The sequence below is a fragment of the Lathyrus oleraceus genome, chromosome 7, assembly GCF_024323335.1.
Source record: "Lathyrus oleraceus cultivar Zhongwan6 chromosome 7, CAAS_Psat_ZW6_1.0, whole genome shotgun sequence".
In the NCBI taxonomy this organism is placed as follows: domain Eukaryota; kingdom Viridiplantae; phylum Streptophyta; class Magnoliopsida; order Fabales; family Fabaceae; genus Lathyrus; species Lathyrus oleraceus.
Window position 1 is genome coordinate 473,675,944 of NC_066585.1, and position 23,372 is coordinate 473,699,315.

Consider the following 23,372-nt stretch of genomic DNA (forward strand, 5'->3'; position numbering starts at 1 on the left):
AGTTGTCTTACTCGACTATCCGAGTAATCGTCATCCAACCAAAAATATCTCAACACATCAAACCTATCTTTTCTCGCCCTCGTGCGATCATAACCAATCAAACAAAACACCCAACATATTAATTCAACTTGTCACCCTCGTGTGATCAAAACTCTTTTAAAAAAGAATACCATTTAATCCTTTCTAATGCGCACAACAAACTAGTGCTTAAGCCTTCGCGAGAGTAGACAAGCCAACGTTTAGCCTTTAGGACACGATCTAAACAGTTGTTCATTAAAAAACACCAACCAACTGTAGTTCCCCGAACTATAAATGCTCTGATTTCCCTATTGCATTATAAGGATACGTAGGCAAGAGATTGTTGTATCTTCACGAGCACACTAATAAAAAAACCTCCCCTTTCCCTTTTTGAGGTTCTCATCCATTTCTCTTTTCAATACTCTAATTACCCGAATAAAACAAACAAACATAAATTAACACTCGAAACGTAAATTAGAACTAAAAGGTTCCCGTTGAGTACAACGGACGTAAGGGGTGCTAATACCTTCCCCTTACGTAATCCACTCCCGAACCCGAATATGGTTGCGACGACCATTATTCTATTTCTTAAAGGTTTTATCGATATTTTCCTATCCCTTCATTGAGATAAATAAAGTTCGATGGCGACTATGTTCGAACATTAATTTTTCCGCGACCATCGCGAGGAATTATATTTTTCGAGATGCGACAGATGGCGACTCTGCTGAGGAATAGCTTCAAGCAAAAGAGAGTGAAGCCTAAGTTAGTTCAGTTGATGTATTGTGTGTTAATTTTGTGTATCTGTTTGTTATTTATTCTGTTATTATTATGTCATCATAATTTTTATATGATGTTTCATTGACTATGTATTATTGGGGTTTCTCTGGTTGGTGATACTTTGTGAGATAGGCTCTCCACCCGAGTCTGAGAAAAACCATAAGATTAAGTTGGTGGTTGCATAGTGGGCGCCCACAAGGAGTCTTCCTTGTTGGGAAGATACGAAGACCCCGCCTAGAGGAGATTCTCTTGAAATATTATTGCCCGACGAGTTTTCGTCAAGACATATAACTAGGATCAATGACTCTAGGGACCTTTTAACCCATTCTAAAGTTGGATCAATGACTCTAGGGACCTTTTAACCCATTATATCTAGTGGTTATGTAGTATCTACCTGAAAAGTCCCAGACTGATTGGGTTAATACGAAAGCCCCAATCAGATGAGATCCCTTGGGCGTATTACTACCTTACAGCGGTATTCCCAACCTCGATCTATGACTCTGAGAACCTTATTAGAACCTTGGACTCGAGAGTTGTGTAGTATGGACCCACTAGGAGTCTTCCTCTTTGGGACCATACGAAGGCCTCACCCAAACGAGACTCTGTTTGGGGATTTTATTTGCAGATGAGTTTTCATCATGACAATAACTTTCCTAAATATTGATTGATGACTTTGGGAACCTTTTAATTTTAGCATCCTCCCAAAAGGGTTTTGTCTAGTAACCAAGAATACCCACTCTCACGACCTGTATGTTAACCTACATGTGGCATGCATAATATCACTCATAGCATAACATTCATATTATTTTATTTCCAAGGAATCTGAGTATCATGAGTTGCAGGAATTCAAGAAACATGGAATCAAGCAAAAGAAACATTTACTCTTTCAAGTTCAAGGATCCCAATCTAAAGAGCTTACGTGACTTGGTCTCTCAGATGCACCCGGTATACATAATCAACTTTGGTAAGAATTATGGCAATCTGCTCAGCTTCCTCAACCAACGAGTAGACTATACAACTTTAATCACTTTGACCCAATTTTATGACCTACCTTTAAGATGCTTCACATTCCAAGACTTCCAGCTAGCACCAACGTTGGAAGAATTCAAGCATCTTGTTAGGATTCCTATGAAGAACAAGCCACTATTTGAAGGGATAGATGAATCTTTTCCCATTGAGGTCATTGCTAGTGCGCTTCACATGGATGAAAAGGAAGCAGAGGCTAACTTAGAGACCAAAGGGAATACCAAAGGATTTTCACTAAGTTTTCTCTTGGAAAGAGCTCATACCCTATTGAAAGCAGAAAGTTGGGATGCTTGTTATTCTGCTATTGCATTGGCCATCTATGGCGTCGTCCTGTTCCCAAATATGGATGGTTTTGTAGACATGGCCTCCATTTGTGTTTTCCTTACAGGGAACCCAGTACCTACTTTATTAGCTGATGTTTACTATTACATAAGCCATAGGTACACTAAGAAGAAGGGATTGATTGCTTGTTGTGATCCTTTATTATATCAGTGGATTCTAGAACATCTTCCGAAGACAGGTGCTTCGGTTGAAAAGGCAGATGTTAGTTGGCCTCAGAGATTGGTATCACTCCAATCTGAGGATCTCTCTTGGTACTCCAAAGAATACATCAATGTAGACATCATATTCAGTTGTGGAGATTTCCAAAATCTACCGCTTATTGGAACTCAAGGATGTGTAAATGCTAATCCAGTTCTATCACTCAAACAACTTGGCTACCTAATGGAAGGCCCTCCAGAGGCAAAGTCTTTGGAAGCTTTCTTGTTACTTGACTTTTGGGTTGAGAATCCTAGCTTATTCCAACGAATCAAAGAAGCTTGGAAGAATTTCAATCGAAAAGGGAAAGATGATTTAGGGAGAGCAAATGGGATTACAAAAGAACCATATTTTCAGTGGGTAAAGGAAAGAGTGGAGATGATCAAAATGTCATTTGTCATTCGGACACCTATAGCTCTTCCTGAACCTAAGCTCACCCATGTCCCTATTGAAGAAGTGGAGGAACTCAAAACCACCATGGCAAGGTTAGAAAAATAGAATGAAGAGTTGCAGATAAAACTCCAACAAACTATCAATGAGAAAAACAATATGAAGTGGGAGCTTGAGAGAAAAGAGGCATAGCTTCAAGCACATGTGGAAAAGTTCAACAAAGAGGAGCATAAGAGAAAAAAGATCAAAGTGGGATTAGAACAAGCTGATCATTGTTTAGATACTCTTAAGGGTCAACTACAACAAGCTCAGAAAGAATGTTAAGACAATGAGCGTTGGTGGCATCTAGCCACGAAGGAAAACAAGACGATAAGGGATACACTTGGGGCTCAAATAAAAGAACTCACCAATTCTGTTCGTCATGCAAAGGTTGAAGTAGATCAGGAGTGCCGACTCAAGAATATAGCCACTGAAGCGTCTAGGGTTTGACCTATGGTATGGGAAGAAAAGTGTCGAGAAGTAAGAGATGCAAGGGAGTCTGTCAGCTATTGGAAGAACCAGCTAGAGTCATTACGCCAAGACAGCTCCATATGGTTGAAAGAGGGAGACTATGTGATTGAAGATTATGAATCCTTTAAGAAGACCATAGATTTCTTACAAGGATATAGGGATAAGTTTCGTGCAAAACTCGATGGGCTAGTGGGGTTCTATAATTAGGCGACTAAAGAATTGCCATGGAAGTTGAGAGATGCAGTCGAAGAATTGAAGGAAGATAGCACTCCTCCAGCCATAATCAGTTTCGTTTACTCTGTAGAGGGTTGCTAAAGAGATTCAAGGAGGAACTAGAAGAGCTTCAAGCCAGAAAGCCAGCTGTTTAATTTTCCTATGTCTTATATTTTGTTCCTTTAAACAAATGTATTTTGACTTATGGCCTTTTTGGACCCCTGTGTTAGGTACTTGAATGAATGATGTTTAAAATTACTCCATTATTGCTATTCTAAGTATTTCTTGTTTCTTCGAATTACTAACAACTAATGAAACTCGAATGATTCCCTGAAAATAAAATACGCATGACATTCGCATCTTCATTATGCATCACGCTTCATAAAAATTCAAAAAAAACTTACCCAACCTTTTTACCCTTTATCCAGCCACACTGACTAATCAACACCGATACGAGACGCGAAGCAAATACAAGATGACATTAGAGCAAGTTAAGGCCAACCAGGTTACCATGAGGACATACATCAATACGATCCAGGAGAAGATGGATCAGCTGTTGGAGATAATGCTCGCAATCGCTCAAAGAGAGAGGATTGAGGAGGAAGAAGCTAGGGCAAAAAGGAATGATAGCACACCAGGTCTGAACCCCCAAGACGAGGGTTACGTCCCCATCAAGAAGAGATGGTTCAGATACCAGTATGAGGCAAAGGAGATGGAGATCGTGCAGAAGCTTCTGATACGTCTACTCATCATGGATCCGAAATTGGAGATGACCAGTACGATGCATTCTTTATGCCTGATCAACCGAAGCCTAAGATACTTCCAGATCCTGCTGCAGATAGGCTTCGTGCCCTGGAAAAGAAGATCAAAGCCATAAAAGGAAACAATATCCTCGGCGCTTCTTCCATGAACATGCGTTTGGTATCAAATTTAGTCATCCCGGCTAAATTTAAAACTCCTGATTTCGAGAAATACAAAGGACAGACTTGTCCAAGAAGCCACTTGATAATGTACTTCAGGAAAATGGCTGCTCATATCAAAAACGACAAACTATTTGTACACTGTTTCCAAGACAGTCTGAATGGAGCATCCCTGAGATGGTACATGAGCTTAGAGCAGGGGCGGATTCAAAGCTGGGAGGATTTGGCTAACGCATTTCTCCGTCAGTACAAATATAACTTAGATATGACACCCGACCAAATGCAGTTGCAAGGGATGGCTATGAAGGAGAGTGAGTCATTTAAAGAATACGCCCAGCGGTGGAGAGAGTTGGCTGCTCAGATAGAGCCACCATTGTCTGAAAAGGAAATGACCAGAATATTTGTAGACACCTTGAAGGACCCGTTCTTTGATAGATTAGTGAGCAGTGCAGCATCTGGCTTCTCACATCTAGTCACAATTGGAGATTGCATAGAGAAGGGGTTAAGGGATGGAAAGATTACAGGAGTTGGACAGCTCCTAGTGCACCGAAAAAATATTCTGGAGGCTTCCCGAAGAAAAGAGAAGGTGAAACAAAATTCCATATCCAGAAACTATAAAGGGAAGAAACATGCTTCATACGGTCAAGTCGCAGCCGTGGTACCCATACCTTATCAACAGCCAATGCAGCAACAACAAATGTATCAACCACAACATCAGCAACATCATCATCAGCAAAATACCGCGACACCAAGACAATTTAAGCCAAGACCTCCAAGAAGGCAGCTTGATCCCCTACCAGTACCTTATAGCCATATATTCCCATATTTGCAAAAAGAGGGCCTTCTAACATTAAGGGAGTTAAAACCTGTTATTTTTCGATATCCATCCAGATACGATGCTAATGCCCATTGTGAGTTTCACATGGGAGCACCTGGTCATACCTTGGAGAATTGTTTTGCATTTCAAAATTGGGTACAAGACTTGATCAAAGCAAATGCCGTCTCTTTCACTCCAAGACGCCCGAACGTGAACACCAATCCCATGCCAATGCACAAGGATGCTTCCGTCAGTGCCATTGAGGAGAATGATCAAGGAAAATTGATCCGTAAGGTTGAAGAGATTCAAACCCCTATCACCAGGATAGGAGCACAATTGCTGAAGAGTGGTCTAATCCCTGAGGAGTTAGTTGCTGAAGAGAATAATGAAGAGTTGAGGAATTTTATACAACAAATGTTGGATCGAGGCGAGTTACAGATAAATTGTCGTGTCAAGAGCAAGCACCAGGAAGAGATAGCCGTGGTGGACATCCCTTATGATGAGGTTAAAGTAGAAATACCTATAAGCCCATTGGTGATAGAGTTCCCAACACCATTCGAATATAAAGATGAGAAGGCATTCCCGTGGATATATCAGCCCAGAGCTTTTAAGCAGGGGCAGGAAGATCAACCTTTGATGATCAACGAACCAAATGTCACTTCAATTGTGGGGCCAGCAGGAATGACACGTAGTGGCCGAGTGTTCGCGCCAAGAACTGCTGATACTTCTGCAAAAGCCAAAGGGAAGGAAGCCGCTGTCCAGATCCCCATCCATAATCAAGAAATGCAAGACATGCACCTATCTCCTAAAGCTGCAGTTACTCGTGAAGAGGCCGAGGAATTTCTGAGGATAATCAAGAAGAGCAATTATAAGGTGGTAGACCAACTGAATCAAACACCTTCAAAGATCTCCATGTTATCTCTATTGCTCAACTCATAAGCATACAGGAACTCGCTGTTGAAGGTATTAAGTGTCGCTCATATAACGAAGGACATAACAATAGAACAGTTTGACGATATGATAGCTTGTGTGACCACTGGAAATTTCTTGGGTTTTAATGATGATGAATTTCCGATCGAGGGAAAAAACCATAACAAGGCCCTCCATATCTCCTTGAAATGCATAGATACTATACTGTTAAGGGTGTTAGTAGACACAGGTTCCTCACTGAATGTCATGCCAAAGACAACTTTGATAAAGCCGTCAACGGAAGGGATAAGTATGAAACCTAGCACCCTAATCGTAAAGGCATTTTATGGCTCAAGGCGAGTAGTGATAGGAGAGGTTGACTTACCAACCAAGATAGGTCCAACTATTTTCAACATCACGTTTCAGGTCATGGACATACACCCCGGTTATAGTTGCCTACTTGGGAGACCCTGGATTCACTCTGCAGGCGTTGTCACCTCCACTATGCATCAAAAGCTGAAATTCATTATAAATGACAAGATGATTGTGATTGGGGGAGAGGAAGATATCTTGGTTAGCCACTTGACATCTTTCCGATATATCGAGGTGGATGGCGAGATCATTGAGACACCATTCCAATCCTTGGAAGTGGTAAATATGATGGCCATCCAACAGACACTGGAGACCCTGAAATCAGGACCATCCATGGCCTCGTGGCAAGGAGCTAAGGCTGTTATGAAAAGTAAAAATGCTCAAGGCTAGGGCAAGGTGGTGGAAGTGAGAGAGAAACGAGACAAGTTTGGCCTAGGGTATGACCCATCATCACACAGAGCCGGTAACCAACTTGACAAAGAACAGATTCCTTATGTAGAGAAAACGTTCACCAGCGCTGGCCACATCTTTGACAAGCAGGTGGCAATGATCAGTGAAGAAGATCGCGAAGAGGGGTGTCTAGTTGGATGTGACAAGTCGCACCTAATGAAGAGCTGACGAACTGGAAGGCTGTGGAAGTTCCCCATATATTTCAAAAGTAATTTTACTATTTTAGACAAAACCCTGTGCTCTGCCCAAGGCACAATGGCGTGTTGTAGGGCCTCCTTTATCTTTTTCAAGAGCTTTTATCATTAATGAAATGACGTACTGCATCCAAATTTTTGTTCCTTTCCTTTTGTTTTTTTATTATCACAAAAATGGCATCAAGTTTTATGCACGCACTTTCTAAATAAACTGCATAAATCATAACATGCAGAAACACCACCGAGACCATTGATAACGACACTGCTACGGTCCAATATGACTTTGATTGTCCAATCTACCAAGTTGAAGACGAAGTGGGGGAAGATTGCGAATTCCCTGAAGAGTTGGCCAGATTACTCAGATAAGAAGAGAAGGTCATCCAACCACACCAAGAAGACGTTGAAGTTATCAATCTGGGAACAGAAGAAGACAAGAGAGAAGTAAGGGTAGGCGCTGCACTTCAAGATACAGTGAAGACAAGATTGATAGAGCTCCTCTACGAATATGGCAACGTGTTTGCTTGGTCATACCAGGACATGCCCGGATTAGACACTGATATCGTAACCCACAAGCTTCCCCTTAAAGAAGAATGCCCTGCGGTCAAACAAAAGCTAAGAAGAACTCGACCAGATATGGCTCTCAAGATCAGAGAAGAGGTGAGAAAGCAGTTTGACGTTGGCTTCCTAGAAGTCGCCAAGTACCCACAATGGGTTGCTAACATTATACTAGTACCGAAGAAAGATGGAAAAGTCTGCATGTGCGTAGACTACCGAGACTTAACCAGAGCTAGTCCCAAAGACGATTTCCCATTACCTCACATTGATGTATTTGTGGATAACACAACTCAGTTCTCCGTGTTTTCCTTTATGGATGGTTTCTCTGGATATAACCAAATTAAAATGGATCCTGAGGACATGGAGAAGACCACGTTCATTACCCCTTGGGGCACCTTTTGTTACAAAGTAATGTCATTTGGATTAAAGAACGTTGGGGCAACATATCAACGCGTCATGGTGACTCTCTTTCATGATATGATTCATGAAGAGATTAAGGTGTATGTCGATAACATGATTGCCAAATCCCAGACAGAAGAAGAACATATCACCAACCTGGGGAAACTATTTACTCGTTTGACAAAGTTTAGGTTGAGACTTAATCCTAACAAATGCACATTTGGGGTTCGATCTGGGAAGCTTTTAGGCTTTATTGTAAGCCAAAAAGGAATTGAAGTAGATCCTGACAAGGTCCGAGCCATTCAGAACATGCCTGCACCAAAGACTGAAAATGAGGTTCGTGGTTTCTTGGGAAGACTAAATTACATCGCCAGGTTTATCTCTCACCTTGCTGCAACATGTAAACCAATATTCAAGCTTCTGAGGAAGAATCAAGGTGTAGCGGGGTTTTCTTCACCTTTAGGTTTATTGACTAAACCAAAAGTAAACATACAATTCGAGTCGCCACCTCACTTTTATTTGTCCAAAGGAAAGGCTAAAAAGCGAACAAAAGCCAAGTAAGAAGTTTTATCAAATCAAAAACTAATAAAAATGTCAGAGATCTAGGTAAGGGGTTGGTTATGAAATGGGAAGGTTTTACGCATCCAAAACATCCTTAGTACTCTAAGGGAACCTCTTTTTGCAAACATGTGTTGTAGGCCGGTATTTGAGAAAATATGTGCAAAAGATTGGAGGGATGAGAAGAGAATAGATTATATTTACAATTTTGTTGTTTGAATGGATGAACCCATTACCTACGTACCATCACAAAGGTAGGATCAAAACCTCGTAGTTCGGGGTAAAAATCTCAATGATTGGTGAATTGATTTGATCAAAAGCCTTAAGATCTTTTGTTATCAAAGGGAGAAAACTCGACCTAAACCAACAATCCACCATGTGAGGAGAGCTTCAACATACTAGTGAGGGATTAACCCTATAATAAGTATGGAAGACTTATAATCCAATCACTAAGGATGAGGTGAGGTTTACATCAACCACTATGATAACTCAAACCTATGACTGATGTTTATGAAAAGGTTTAATAAGGTGGGCATTGGAACCACAAAACAACTTGAAGTGAGTTATATTAACAAGTTAGATGTATTTACAAAATGAAGTCAAAGTTGGATTAAGATTCATTCACAATGAGTATTGATGAAAAGATTTTGAAAAGTCAAAGGCATAATGCCTAGGTTTCTAGTTTGAAAGCAATGTCAAAGTTAGAAAATGATTTTTGGCTTGGTTAGAATGGGGAGAAAAAGAGAAGGGCTAGTCCTAAAGCATACAAAGATAAGATAAGAGATAAAACCCTTGGAGTTCCTTTTCTTGAAATCATAGAGATGATTCAAGATGCTCCATTCCTTTGGACTTAGCAAACACAATCAAGCAATCAAACAATTTGGATTCAAGCTCCTAGGATCTCCATTTGGCTTATCTCTCTTAACTTGGCTACTCATGACAATGGTCCTTTTGCACAATCTCAAGGTGGAATCCCAATCACACAAGAGAAAACATCAAAAAGTTCACAACACAATAAGAGAAATGGACAAAGAATGAGTTTTTGAAAGGAAGTCCTTTGAAGTCAACTTTGAGATTTAGCATTCTAAAGGCATGAGGCCTAGTTGCTCTTCAACAAGTTTAGCATTCTAAAGGCATGAGGCCTAGTTGATCTTGAACTCCTTTAAGCATAGGTATATCCTAATTCTAAATCCTTTCTCCTTTTTGCATTTAGGTTCACACAAAACAAAAGCAAAACCAACACAAGACAACAATATATTTATATACAATAATGAGCTCAAATGAGCAAAAGGAAAATGACATAAACATAAAATATGTGCTCAAGTGAGCAAAATGAAAAGCAATATGAATAAATGAGCAAGAAATAAACTGCATTAAAGTAAAGGGCAAGAAATTAAATGCTCAAATTAAAGTTAGTAATTAGTATGGTTAATGTTAGTTTTGTCATAAGACAATGTAGTGCTATGTTAAGCAATCATAAGTGGAGTAATGTAGTAGTCACACCTATCTGAGGTCGGTCAATAAAACTATAGGAAAATAAACACAAGTTAGAGATCATGACTAGTAAGTCAAGCTCCTAAAACTTGCCATGCCAAAAGAAAAGAGAAAAGCCTTGTATGGACTTTAGGTTTTTTGCTTGACCAAGAAGCAACCTATCTTGGACACAAAACAACTCACTTGATCTTGGATCAAGTTGGGTTTGGTTTGGATCAAAGAAGGTTAAACCTCTCATTTGTCAAGACTAACCATAAGACATTAACTCATTGGCCAAAATAAAAAGAAAATGAGATGAAGATGAAATGGATAGAAAGACAAATCAAGTATCAAACTAAATTGATCAAATGTGAACCAAGTCATCATTAACCAATGCTAAACAAAAGAGAAATGAAGGTTACAAGTCACCAAGTCAAACATATTTTTTTGGTATTTTTGGAATTAAAAATAAATGCAAAATAAACTATACAAAATATGGTCAAACCTCAAATTCAATTCAAATCAACTTCAACAAGTCCAATTAAATTCTCATAGGTCTAACATGGTCAAACAAGCTTTGACAAATTTTCTCAACAATTTTTAAAATTAGAAACTATTTAAAAACAATTAAAAACAATGAAAAATAACACAATATGAATTAAAATCTCAAATCAATTAAGAAATTGATGAGACTATTTTTCATTGACTTATCATGATCCATATGTGTTAAGAAAATATTTTTGGATTTTTCAAATATCAAAAAGTATTTTAAAATGAATTAAAACTATTAAAAATCAAGTAATTCACAAAAAATATTAAATGAAGTCACAAAAATAATTAAAAATCAAAATATGAAACTAGATTTTTCAAGAAAATTTTTGGCATTGGTCTCATATTTTTGTGACTTCAAATAAAATATTTATGAATTTTTGAAAATAAAAGGAATTAAATGGAATTAACAAAAAATAAGAAAATAACAAAAATACGCAGCCACTGATCATATCATTAATTGATGTGGCAATGATCACAGGGCTCAGAGGCGCGGTCACATGGTATGCCTTGGTCAAACGCGCAACACATGGATTTAAAATAAGTCAAAACATGTAATGGCTAGGATTAAAATGTTTCAATGTGATCCAAGGGCCCTGAGGCTCCCACGTGGGGATGGTGGTGGAAACCACCATCTTCTCCGGCGATCTTACCAGATTCGGCCACCACGCGCAGGAAATCAAATGTTAATGAAAATGAAAAAAAAAGGTATCAAAATGAAGATGAGGTGATGTACATCACCCCTGTAACCATGGATCCTCCTCACAGTTCCTATTTAGAGAGAAACATGAGCTTGAAGATCATGGTACATGAACTGAAATGGTACGATTTGCAAAATTAAGACCACCACTGGTCTGCCTCATGTGAGAGGGCTTCAAAAAAACAGCATAAACTCAAGGAATTCACATCATATTGCAAGATCTAGATCAAGAAAGTTTGATGTTATACCTCTGAGCTCTTGATCCAATCTTGCTCTGGAAGTGCGATGATGATGCAAGGTTAAGGAATTGAGCTTTGAAAATCAACTAATGTTGTTGAAATTCAAGCTTGAAATTGAAATAGAAAACTGAAAATTCCTTTAGTGAGGGTTTGGTTTTCAATTCAGCAGCACTTCAGATCTTCTTGTGGTTACCATTTGAATGAGAATGAGCTTCTATTTATAGCTGGAATGTGATGCAAGGCAATGTTTGGCTCGTGTGCATGAAGTTTGAATACTCCTTGCATGGGCCTATACAGGCGCATGTAAGGCCCAAAAATGAATGGAAATCCATGCTGAGCTCAGATGTAATTGAATTGGACGTGCACAAGGCTTGGCATTTGCTTGCACATGAAGTTATAATGTGAATTGTAAAAATGAACATAAACACAAAGCTCTTCGAAACTCACACATGGAAAGTCCAAAAAATTAATGTGAGTAACGGTTGGAAAGCCCTTGAAATAAGGAACAAAAGTCATGTTGGGAAAAAATTCATTTGGCAATTGGAACTTTATGAAAACTGGCTGTGAAGTATTGGGTACAAAACATGTCTAGGTTCCCTTTTGAAATTTTTTACCAAAAACAAGCATCTTCAAGCCCTTCTGTTTCAATGATGCAAGCCTCAAATGGAAAAACCTCCAACATCAAAGTTTTAGATATTTTCAAGATGATCAATTTAGACTTAAATTTTTGCATCATTTGGATTTTCCATGAAAAAGTTATGGGCACTTGAAGTTGGGCATTTTTCAAATTCAATGACTTAGGTCCAAAGTGACCTATAATGTTTTGTATTATCACATGTGTTTATTTTAGGATTATGAAATTTTATACAACATAACAATTGAATTAAACATCTTAAGCTTTCCAATGCATTTTGTCTTACCTCAAAATCATAAAAATTAAGGAAGTTAGGTCCTTGGGAAGTTGACCCAAAATTAGGGTTTCAGTCAAAATGACCTATAATGTTTTGAAATGAATGATGACCTTCCAAGTTTCAAATGGATTTTTGATGAACATTAAAGTTGTTCATATGGTTCTTAAGAACATTTTATCTCTTGGGGTCATCTTCATTTGAAAAACACATCAAACGTTGTATCTCAGTGATCTTCAGTTTAGTCAGATGACTTGACTGGTCAATTTCTCAAGGCCAAACTTCAAATCTTGATGAATGGGTGATTGAGGGGTCTCACATAAGCTCATATATGCATAAAATAATGAATTAAAGAACTTACCTTGATTAAATTTGATCATAGGTTGAGGTTGCTTCATGAGCAAGGCACACTCAAAGCACAATTGAATTAGGGTTTCCTTGGGAAACAATTCTCAAGCCCTTTGGGTTATCTTGATCAAATTGGAAAATTAAGATACTTGGGAGACATATATGATGATTAGGATCTTAGTGGACCATTGTCATGCCTTTTCTCATCTTAATCTAGCCACTTCATTGAGCTTAGGAGCCTCCTAGGAGCATGGGAGCACATGATCACTTGAGCTTCAAAACAAAAAGAGTTAGTGACATATTTTTGTGTTTTTGGTTAGTAATCAAAATAAGAAAATAAATAATATACAATACAAGCATGCTTGGTGGTCTCAAAACACTCACACAAATCTCAACCCTAGGGTTAAGGAGCCAAACATGCTATGATCCTTGAGGCAATGCACTGAGCAATGATATGATGCCATGAGGGATCTTAGGGTCAAAATTAAGGTCTTACACAAGGCGTGGAGTGGAATGATGACTGCCAAATAGCCTTCGAAAAAATCAAAGAGTACTTGTAAGAGCCATCGATTCTGATGCCCCCTGCAGAAGGGAGACCTCTCGTCATGTATCTAACCGTGCTCGAAGAATCCATGGGTTGTGTATTAGGACAACAAGATGAGACTGGTAGAAAAGAGTATGCCATCTATTATCTGAGCAAGAAATTTAATGATTGTGAGACCAGATATTCATTACTCGAGAAGACTTGTTGTGCACTCGCATGGGCTGCTAAGCGTCTCAGGCAGTACATGCTAACTTACACGACTTGGCTGGTATCTAAAATGGATCCCATCAAGTACATATTCGAGAAACCAGCTCTCACTGGTAGGATTGCCCGATGGCAAATGTTGTTGTCAGAATATGATATCCAATATGTTACGCAAAAAGCGATCAAAGGAAGCATACTAGCAGACCATCTTGCTCACCAACCACTGGAGGATTACCAATCTTTGAAATTTGACTTCCCATATGAGAACATCATGGCTGTTAAGGATGTTAAAGACTCCGAACTAGAGGAAAGCCTCGAGCCAAGAGCAGGTTGGACGCTCATGTTTGATGGTGCCTCAAATGCAATAGGCCATGGAATTGGGGCAGTGCTGATGTCTCCCAAGAATTTTCATCTACCGTTCACCGGAAAGCTCTGTTTTACCTGCACAAACAACATGGTCGAGTATGAAGCTTGCATACTAGGGTTAGAAGGCTATTGAGTTGAAGGTCAAGATACTAGAAGTATTCGGGGACTCCGCTCTAATCATACATCAGATCAGAGGCGATTTGGAAACAAGACATGCTAACCTAATTCCATACCGGGATTACGTGCTGAAGCTACTCCCAAAGTTCGACGAAATCACTTTCTCTCATATTCCTCGAGAAGAGAATCAGATGGCAGATGCCTTAGCAACTTTGGATTCCATGTACAAATTAATATGGCCAAACCATCAGCCTCACATTGAAATTAGGCGTTTTGATGAACCTGCACATTGCCTGACGACAGCAGAAGAGACAAATGGTAAGCCCTGGTTCTTTGATATCAAACAATATCTAGCGGGAATATCCGGCAGAGGCTTCCAGCCTTGACAAAAGGACCCTCCGGAGGTTGGCATCAAAATTCCTCTTGAATGGAGAGGTATTGTACAAGCAAAACCATGACATGGTTTTGTTGAGGTGTATGGACAAAAACGAAGTGGATCAGCTTATGAGGGACATACACGAAGGGTCTTTCGGTACACATGCCAATGGGCATGCCATGGCAAAGAAAATCCTAAGGGCAGGTTACTACTAGTTGACGATGGAAGCCGACTGTTATCATTACACCAGAGCATGCCACAAATGCCAAATCTATGCTGATAAAATACATGTACCACCTACCCCGCTGAATGTCATAGCATCACCTTGGCCTTTCTCTATGTGGGGCATCGACATGATTGGAATGATAGAACCCAAAGCATCTAATGGACACAGATTTATATTGGTGGCCATAGATTACTTTACCAAATGGGTGGAAGCCGCATCTTATGTTAATGTCACGAAGCACGTAGTCGCCCGTTTCTTAAAAAATAACATCATATGTGGATATGGGATTCCTAACAAGATCATCACCGACAATGGGTCCAATCTCAACAACAAGACCATGGATGAGTTATGCGCGACATTCAAAATCGAGCATCACAACTCATCACCCTATCGACCTAAGATGAATGGGGCTGTTGAAGCTGCGAATGAGAATATCAATAAAATCATCCAAAAGATGGTTGTCACGTACAAGGATTGGCATGAGATGTTACCTTTTGCATTACATGGTTATTGCACGTCGGTACGAACTTCAATAGGGGAAACCCCTTATTCCTTGGTATACGGTATGGAAGCAGTTCTCCCTATAGAGGTAGAGATCCCCTCGATGAGAGTCTTGATGGAGCCTGAGCTAGACGAGACAGAATGGGTTCAATCAAGGTACGACGAGCTCAATCTTATTGAGGAGAAACGCTTGAAAGCGTTAGGTCACGGTCGACTCTATCAGAGGCGTCTTAAAAAGGCATTCGACAAGAAAGTTCGTCCCAGGGTGTTTCAAGAGGGAGATTTAGTGCTGAAGAAAATCTTGCCTATTCACAAAGACTCCAGAGGGAAATGGACACCAAATTATGAAGGTCCATTTGTGGTGGTTAGAGCCTTTTCCGGAGGCGCTCTGATTCTAGCTACTATGGATGGTGATGAGTTGTCGCTTCCCACCAATACTGATGCTATTAAAAAGTACTTCGCCTAAAAAAGTGGAATAATAAAAGCCGCTAAATCGAAAACCTGAAAGGGCGATTTAGGAAAAAATGGCTATCCCGGTGGATCGAAAACCCGAAAGGGCGATTCAGGAAAAAAAAGGGTATCCTGGTGGATCGAAAACCCAAAAGGGCGGTCCAGGCAAAAGTTAGGGATTAATTCCAAGGCAAAAAGCTGTACTTATAGACGTCTGACGCATTCTCGAAGACAAAGAATCAATCTATCTCACTTTTCAAAAGCAAAGTGCTCGAACTATCAAAGACATAAAGATCATAGCAGTGTGGAAACTCAATAAGAACTCAATTTTCATTGCCATTTTGTTTTTGTGCACAACGATTACCTCATTAAGGAATTGCATCTTTATGTACAATCACCCATTTAAGGGTCAAATCAATAAAAGAGAAAAATCTTCTCAACAAAAGTTGTGCCCAAATCATTTTTATATTTTATCTGCTTGTTTGCAAAGCATCTTTTATTTTTGATAAATCACTTTTAAATAAAATTATTGGAGGTAATAGAATACATGTTTGAATAAAGTGGTAAAATTGCTTTTGAAACAGTAAGCGGACGAATCCTTCAGTCTCCAAGTTCATTCCTGTTTTTCATAAAGGTGTAGGACTGTTTGCAGATACATATGTTCCTTTCAACCACTAACTCACTCATAAATATAGCTAAACCGGGGCAAGGCTCCATTGCATTTCCAGCAGAAACATTGATAAATCATGGATAGAGTATCGCGTGTTGAGAAGTCTGAACCCTTCAGTAACTTGGAGCAACCCAAATATATTCCCAAAATCACCTAGTGGGGCATCAAAGCCTGATCTTCATTGATCACCCCAATAACAAAAATCCACACTATTGGCATCATACCCCAAAGCAAAATGTCTTAACCGGGGCATATCCGATTATCCATTTGCATTCCAGCATGCATCATATAAATCATTCATAAATTTTTCTCTATCAAACAGAAAAATTAAGAAAAACACAGTCATATCAATCATCGGCATACTCATGCATAACGCTCCCCACAAAAACGGGAATTTCAAAAAAAAAACACAAAAGTCATTCGCATGCACAGCCAAATATCCCCAGCAATTGCATACACATACATCCCATGCATCATCCCATGCATGGAATTCCCACCTAAAGTGGAATATCATACAAAAATCAAATATAAAATATCAGGATCCAAGGTCATTCATGTGTATCTTAGACATTTCTCATTTCCAAATGAAGTTATTACCCTGCATAGGCTCGTGGAATTATTTCTCAGCAAATCCTTTTTCAACTTTATGATTAAAAAATAATATTCCTAACATTTTTCTTTACAATCATTGCTCCTCGAGCAGAGGTTACCCTAAAAAGTCTTTTATGAGCTTTTCCCCCTGCAGAGCATTTATAGTGAATCTCCCTCAAAATTAGATATATATTATACGGGTTGTTACAATTGGTACCAGAGCAGGTCGATTCTCGACCTAACCTTGAAACATCATAATTAAATCTATTACTGCCTCATATGTGTGTTATGCCAACATGATTCTTAATGTCACGTTATATAGTATTGGGCCTGATCAACCTAATGATATGTGTCATACCCCAATTTTGTCCGGGTATTTTTAAAACTTTCATAAATTCGATTTTTATTTTCAGTTTGCATCAGCCATATAGCATGACATGCATTTCATCATAAATAATACCTAAAATGTTGGCCATAATAAATTCTCAGACATACAGACAGATCGATTGAATCATTTCTCAAATATATGAAAAATCAGCGGGTAAAAAGATTCAAAATGAAGCTTGAAGACATCAGTATTATTAATCTACGATTCACACAGTTTAACCTGATGTGCTCGTTACTTTTTTTCGACGACTTTTTCAGTCGCATTTTGATCCGCCTAAGCCTTTTAACCGGTCAAATCTCATTTCGAAATCTAATCAAAAGTTGTATGTTTCTGAGAAGTTTATTTCGCGCCGATCATTTTAATGCATTCAGTTTTTTTAGCATATTTGCGCCTGACTTTTATTCATTTTTAGTCATTTTATTTTTATTCTTTTGTCAAAATATTCAGAAAATTAAAATAGAATTTTCCATATCTTTATTTTATTTTTATCGTATTTATTTTAGAAGACATGAATTTTATTTGATTTAACTGATTTAAATTGTTTAAATCAATTAAATCATCTAGAAGGGGCATTCTAGGCATTTTAAATTATCTAACAATTTGTGTTTCTTTGAGTTAATCATGATTGTTAGATCAAGATTAATCAATGATTCTCATTTAGTTATCCTTATCAATTACATTTATCCAATCAAAATTAAAATTAAAATAATTAGTTAAATTTAGAACAATGAGAAAAATAAAATAATTCTTTCCTCCATTAGCGGGGAATCACGTGTCCTCATATAGCTGGCAATGGGGATAGGTGAAAGGGAAAAAATATTATTTTCTTCTAAAGAGGATCCAAACGCGGCCTTGGACCAAAAACAAATACTCTCTCTGCGTGTTTTGACGGACGAAAAATCCTCTCCTCTCTCTTCAAGTTTTCTGAAAGAAAAAAAAGCTCCAACAAAAATCCCAAAAACCCTTCTTCTTCCTTCAGCCACCACCCATCCCCTCATAAACTCATCATCACCGCAACAAACACCGGACCGCAACCCACATTTCCACTGTCGCCGTGACCTCCAAAAACCCCATAAAATCATCTTCGGACTCTCCTTCAACCTCCGCCCAATAACCTTCACCCTCACAACATTTTTTTCTAACTTACATCAATATCATCATCGAAACCATCGAACACTACAAAATCACAGTCGTCACTCCCTTCTCAACTCATAACGTCTCTCGGTCAGGGCCGGTCTAATCATATCAGAGGCCCCGTTCTAATTTTATAAATGAGCCTAAATTTCTAAAAAAATACAATTATAATAATTAAAATATATATATCAAAAATACAATTATGTATTAATTAAAAATAAATTTAATTATAATTACTTTGAGTTTTGATCAATCTTGGTATTTATATGTATTGAGTTTTTATCATAACATTTATTTTAATTATTGAGTTTTTTTAATAACATTTTATTTATTTTTATTAATATTAATGAAAAAAAAATAAAATTTTTAAAATTTGGAGTCCTATACTGCAACACATGTTGCACTTGCACAGGGCCGAAACCCTCACGACGTGGTTTATATGCCATGCTCAGATTCCACCAAGTTGTTATCGTTTGATGTTATTGTTGTAGTTAGAGTCTCTTGATATTGGTATTTGGCATGAGAGGAGTGAACTTCTATGATGTAAATCAGAGTCCTGTTCCATGGCAGTAAATAAGGGTTTGTGGAAAATTATTCTTCTATGAACTTTAACGAAATGTATCGGTGCCAGATTTCACGAAGTAGTTGTTGTTGTTTCTGGTCCGTTGAATCCCATCAATGAAACTGTTGAATTCAGATTTTCTCGTGACGTTGATGGTCATGAAATAGCACAAAGGTGGCAACAACTTGCATCATTCATCAACACGTTCAACTAGCTTAAATTTTGGTGTTTTGTTTTGTCATTTGAATTTCATTTATGGTTTCTATTTGAATTTTATTTCAATTTCATTTGGTTGTATTCGTTACATATCCGCATTTTGAATGTCGATTTACTTTGTATAGGTTGTTTTAAATGTCGGTTATGTTATGATTTTGAGTTTTAGGTTGTATCGGTTGTCGGTATTTACATTTCAGGTTGTGCATTCGATCATGTTGCTTGGATATAGAGAGACTATTTATGTTAAATATGTTGCTTGAATATAGAGAGACTATTTAAATGTTGCCTGAGCCAAAAGATCATCAGTATTGTCGGACTAAAAATTCAAGGGAGCTATAATTCATGTTTGTTTGTAGATGATTCATTATAGACTTGGATTGATTGTTATATTTTCATAGTGATTTGATAAGAGATTTCAAATTTTCATCTCATTGAAATTATTTGTGTTTTCTGGACTCATTGGGATAATGAGATAAAAGTGTTGTTGTTGTGGCGTTTTGGTTTGAACTTCGTCTGTCAAGGAATGTACAGTGGAAGGTTGAAAAGTCGAACTGATTTATTATTTTATTGAGATAGTGAATATTATTATTTATTATTCATTTTTAGATTAGAATTGTCATTTAGGCCATTTGAATGATTAGAAGAGAGGCCCATTTTTTAGTTACTTTGTGCATTATTATTTTCACCTATTGTTATCTCTTATATGTTCTAAACAAACTTGGAACATTGCAAATATTATACTGGTGTTGCTATTTGATTCCATTACGTTAAATTGGATCGGATCGAGTCTATGAATTCAGCAATTTTATGTCGTTATGTCACCCAAGTTTCAATATATTGAGAGGATATTTTCACTGTGTCATGATCTTGCGTATGACATTAATCATGTTGTCATTTTGTACAAACCGGTTCTTGAGCACATTGTGACCGATTCAATTCAATCCATTAAATCAATATTATCACCTATTTCTTTCTCTTTTAATTAAAGTAATTAATTAATTAAAATTTTGCTTAATTAGTTTAATTTTATTAATCAATTTTAATTAACTTGATTATTTGATTTAATTAAATAATTTTGATAATTAATCTTAATTAATTTAATTAATCGATTTAACTAAACTTTAATTAATTAATTTTGATAATTAAATGATGATCGATTTCTTCCACTAACTACTGCATAATCGTTTTCAAATTACCAACTCGATTTCATAACCATGTCATCTTTACATCATTTTAAAACTAGACCAATTCAATTTCATCATCAATTCAAACCAATTTCAAAGAAAGGTCAAATAATTCTTGATTCAAATGTCGAGCCCATTTTCAAATATCTTTGTAAGTCGATCGCTTTTAGCATCACCATCAACCTCACATGACTTACTCTTGGGCTTTCTTACAATGAGACTTATTCGATTTTATTTAATCGATTAGATGATTGATTCACTAAGTATAATCTAATTTATCCGCAAACACACTTTCAAACCTCGATCCAACATCGAGTATTTTTATTCAAATTAATTAATACCTAATAACGATTAACTACCATTTGGAAATGAAAAAAGAGACGGTTTTGATCCTTCAACTCCTCTCATTGATTGTTTGAATATGAATTCCCTTACCCGGTTAGTCAAACAATTGGCATTTCTCTAAGAACTTCTAAACTCGATTAAATCAAACCTATTTTCATAATAACCTAAATGAAAATGGAGATGGTCTAGAGCCTTCGATTCCTCTCCTCTAATACTTGGATATGAGTTGTCTTACTCAGTCATTCGAGTATTTGTCGTTTATCTAAAAAAATCAAACATACACAAACCTATTTTCATAATCACTCAGATGAAAAAGAAAATGGTCTAGAGCCTTCTATTCCCTTTCCCGAATACTTGGATATGAGTTGCCTTACTCGATTATCCGAGTATTCGTCATCCGCTTTAAAATACCTCAACTATTATAAAATCCTTTTATAATTAAGGATGAAAAGAGAGATGGTCTAGAGACTTCGATTCCTCTCCTTGACTATTTGGATACGAGTTGTCTTACTCGACTATCCAAGTAATCATCATCCAACAAAATATCTCAACACATCAAATCTATCTTTTTCTCGCCCCCCTGCGATTGAAACCAACCAAACCAAATATTCAACATATTAATCCAACTTGTCACCCCCGTGTGATTAAAACTCTTTTTAGAAAGAACAATGTTCAATCTTTTCTAACGTGCATAATAAACTAGTGCTTAAGCCTCCGCCAGAGTAGACAAGCCAACGTTTAGTCTTTAGAATGCGATCTAAACAGTCGTTCATTAAAAGACACCAACAAATTGTAGTTCCCTGGACTACGAATGCTCTGATTTCCTTATTGCACCATAAGGATACGTAGGCACGATATTGCGAGATCTTTGCGAGCACACTGATAAAAAAACCTCCCTTTTCCCTTTTCAATGTCTTCTTTCATTTCTCTTTCCAAACTTTTATTCATTCAAAGAAACACACATAATATTAGCTAACATTTAAATCGTAAATTAGACTAAAAGGTTCTCGTTGAGTACAATGGACGTGAGGGGTGCAAATACCTTCCCCTTGCGTGATCGACTCCCGAACCTGAATTACGACGACCATTATTCAATTTTTAAAGGTCTTATCAATATTTTCCTATTCCTTGATTGGGATAAATAAAGTTCGGTGGAGACTCTGTTCGAACCATTTTTCCCCGACCATCGCGAGGAATCGTATTTTTTGAGATGCGACACTATGTATGTGGTAGGTAGGATCATGGTTGAGCGACCACGGGGACTCCGAAGTTTTTGTAGGGCTTGTGCTTGAGGGTGGATTCAAGCCAAGAGTTGGAAGTAAGGGGAGACGGTTAACCCAGTTGGAGTCTTAGTAGGAGTTGTGATTCTGGGAACATGGAATAAAAGGGAGGTGTATTGCTCAAGCAATCCTGCAGTGTTAACGAAGTGAAGAAGTTGAGGATTTATATTGGATGAGTTTGTCAGAATTTTGAGGAATAAGTGAATATGTTAGTAGAACAATATTGAGTCACTGGGATGGAATATTGTTGTAAGTAAGATAGTGAAGGAGGAAGGATGATTTTGTTGCTCATATGCTATAAGGTCTAGAAGTGAGGTAGTGCACCGATGTTTCAACTTCTAAGGTCATTAGGGCATACTGGAAGAACGAGAGGATTTTAGGGAGTATGATCAGAATGGTACCTTCCAAGTGGTTGAGAGCTTGAGAGATAAATAAATTCAACATATTTATAAGAGTCTAAGGTGGTGGTGAAGTGTAAGAGGAGACTCGAGGACACGACTCCATATTCCAAGTGAAACAGGTATAAACCTAATGAAAGGTAGAAGATAAATCAAGTATGTTTAGTATGAGAAGGGAAACCGAGTTCAGGATGGTTCATCAAAAGTACAATTTTAGTAAAAGACCATTATGGAATGTTGAGTTACCTAAGGACCGGTTATAAGAGACCGTGTCGAAGAGAGAACAAGCATTATATAGAAATGGAAGCTCTAGTGGTATGAGTTGAAGGAGGTTTGTATTGATAGATAGGGCAAGTAACTTGGATTCAAGGAAATTATAGTATAAGGGTTTTATGATTGGAGTTAAAGGGTTTACCTTAGAGAAGAAGCAGACATAGAGTTTGGGAGCAGTGTAAACTCTACATTACAACTATCGTAATAGAATGCACTTCAAATAAGGAGACTATGGAGTCATAAGGATTTTTTTAGGATAAGATATGGGCGTGTAGTTGATGATCGTCTGCATACGGAGATTTCTAGAGGGTGAAGTGTAATGGAGAAAGTTAAACCTTGTATTAAGAGAAATATGTGATAGTAGTATTATGGTAACAAGTGTATGTAATTGATTACTTGTTTTGAGATGGAAGTGAAGTGTCACACTCTTTACTTTGAACAATGAGTCTTGTGTTTAGAGAAGTTGAGTTTGTGGTAAACAACGGAAGACACGCCAAGCTTGAGTACAAGGACTAAGTGTAGAACGTGAAACAGACTATATCGTATGAACTCATGAGGAGACGATGAGGATTTCCTATAGAAATTCATCTAGACGAGTAACCCCGGTATGATGAAGTGTGTAACAGGTATTGGTTTGGAGGAGAATTCCAGTCATAAGGGTGTGGTAATGTTAAGGTTCATCTTA

At 37.7% G+C, this 23,372-nt stretch overlaps 2 protein-coding genes across 2 annotated transcripts; both read left to right on the forward strand.

Moving 5' to 3' along the window:
• The first annotated feature begins 1,650 nt into the window (after positions 1-1,650).
• Positions 1,651-2,856, forward strand: LOC127104415 (uncharacterized). The gene has a single exon (XM_051041599.1). It carries the CDS (start codon positions 1,651-1,653, stop codon positions 2,854-2,856), a length of 1,206 nt encoding a protein of 401 aa, XP_050897556.1.
• Positions 2,857-4,779: 1,923 nt separating this feature from the next.
• Positions 4,780-6,147, forward strand: LOC127104416 (uncharacterized). Its single transcript, XM_051041600.1, has one exon. The coding sequence runs from the start codon at positions 4,780-4,782 to the stop codon at positions 6,145-6,147; it is 1,368 nt and encodes a 455-aa protein (XP_050897557.1).
• Positions 6,148-23,372: the final 17,225 nt, after the last annotated feature.

What these genes read in the sequence shown, in the direction of transcription:
- LOC127104415 (XM_051041599.1), top strand. Translation starts at nt 1,651, where the DNA reads ATGGAATCAAGCAAAAGAAACATTTACTCTTTCAAGTTCAAGGATCCC.
- LOC127104416 (XM_051041600.1), top strand. Translation starts at nt 4,780, where the DNA reads ATGACCAGAATATTTGTAGACACCTTGAAGGACCCGTTCTTTGATAGA.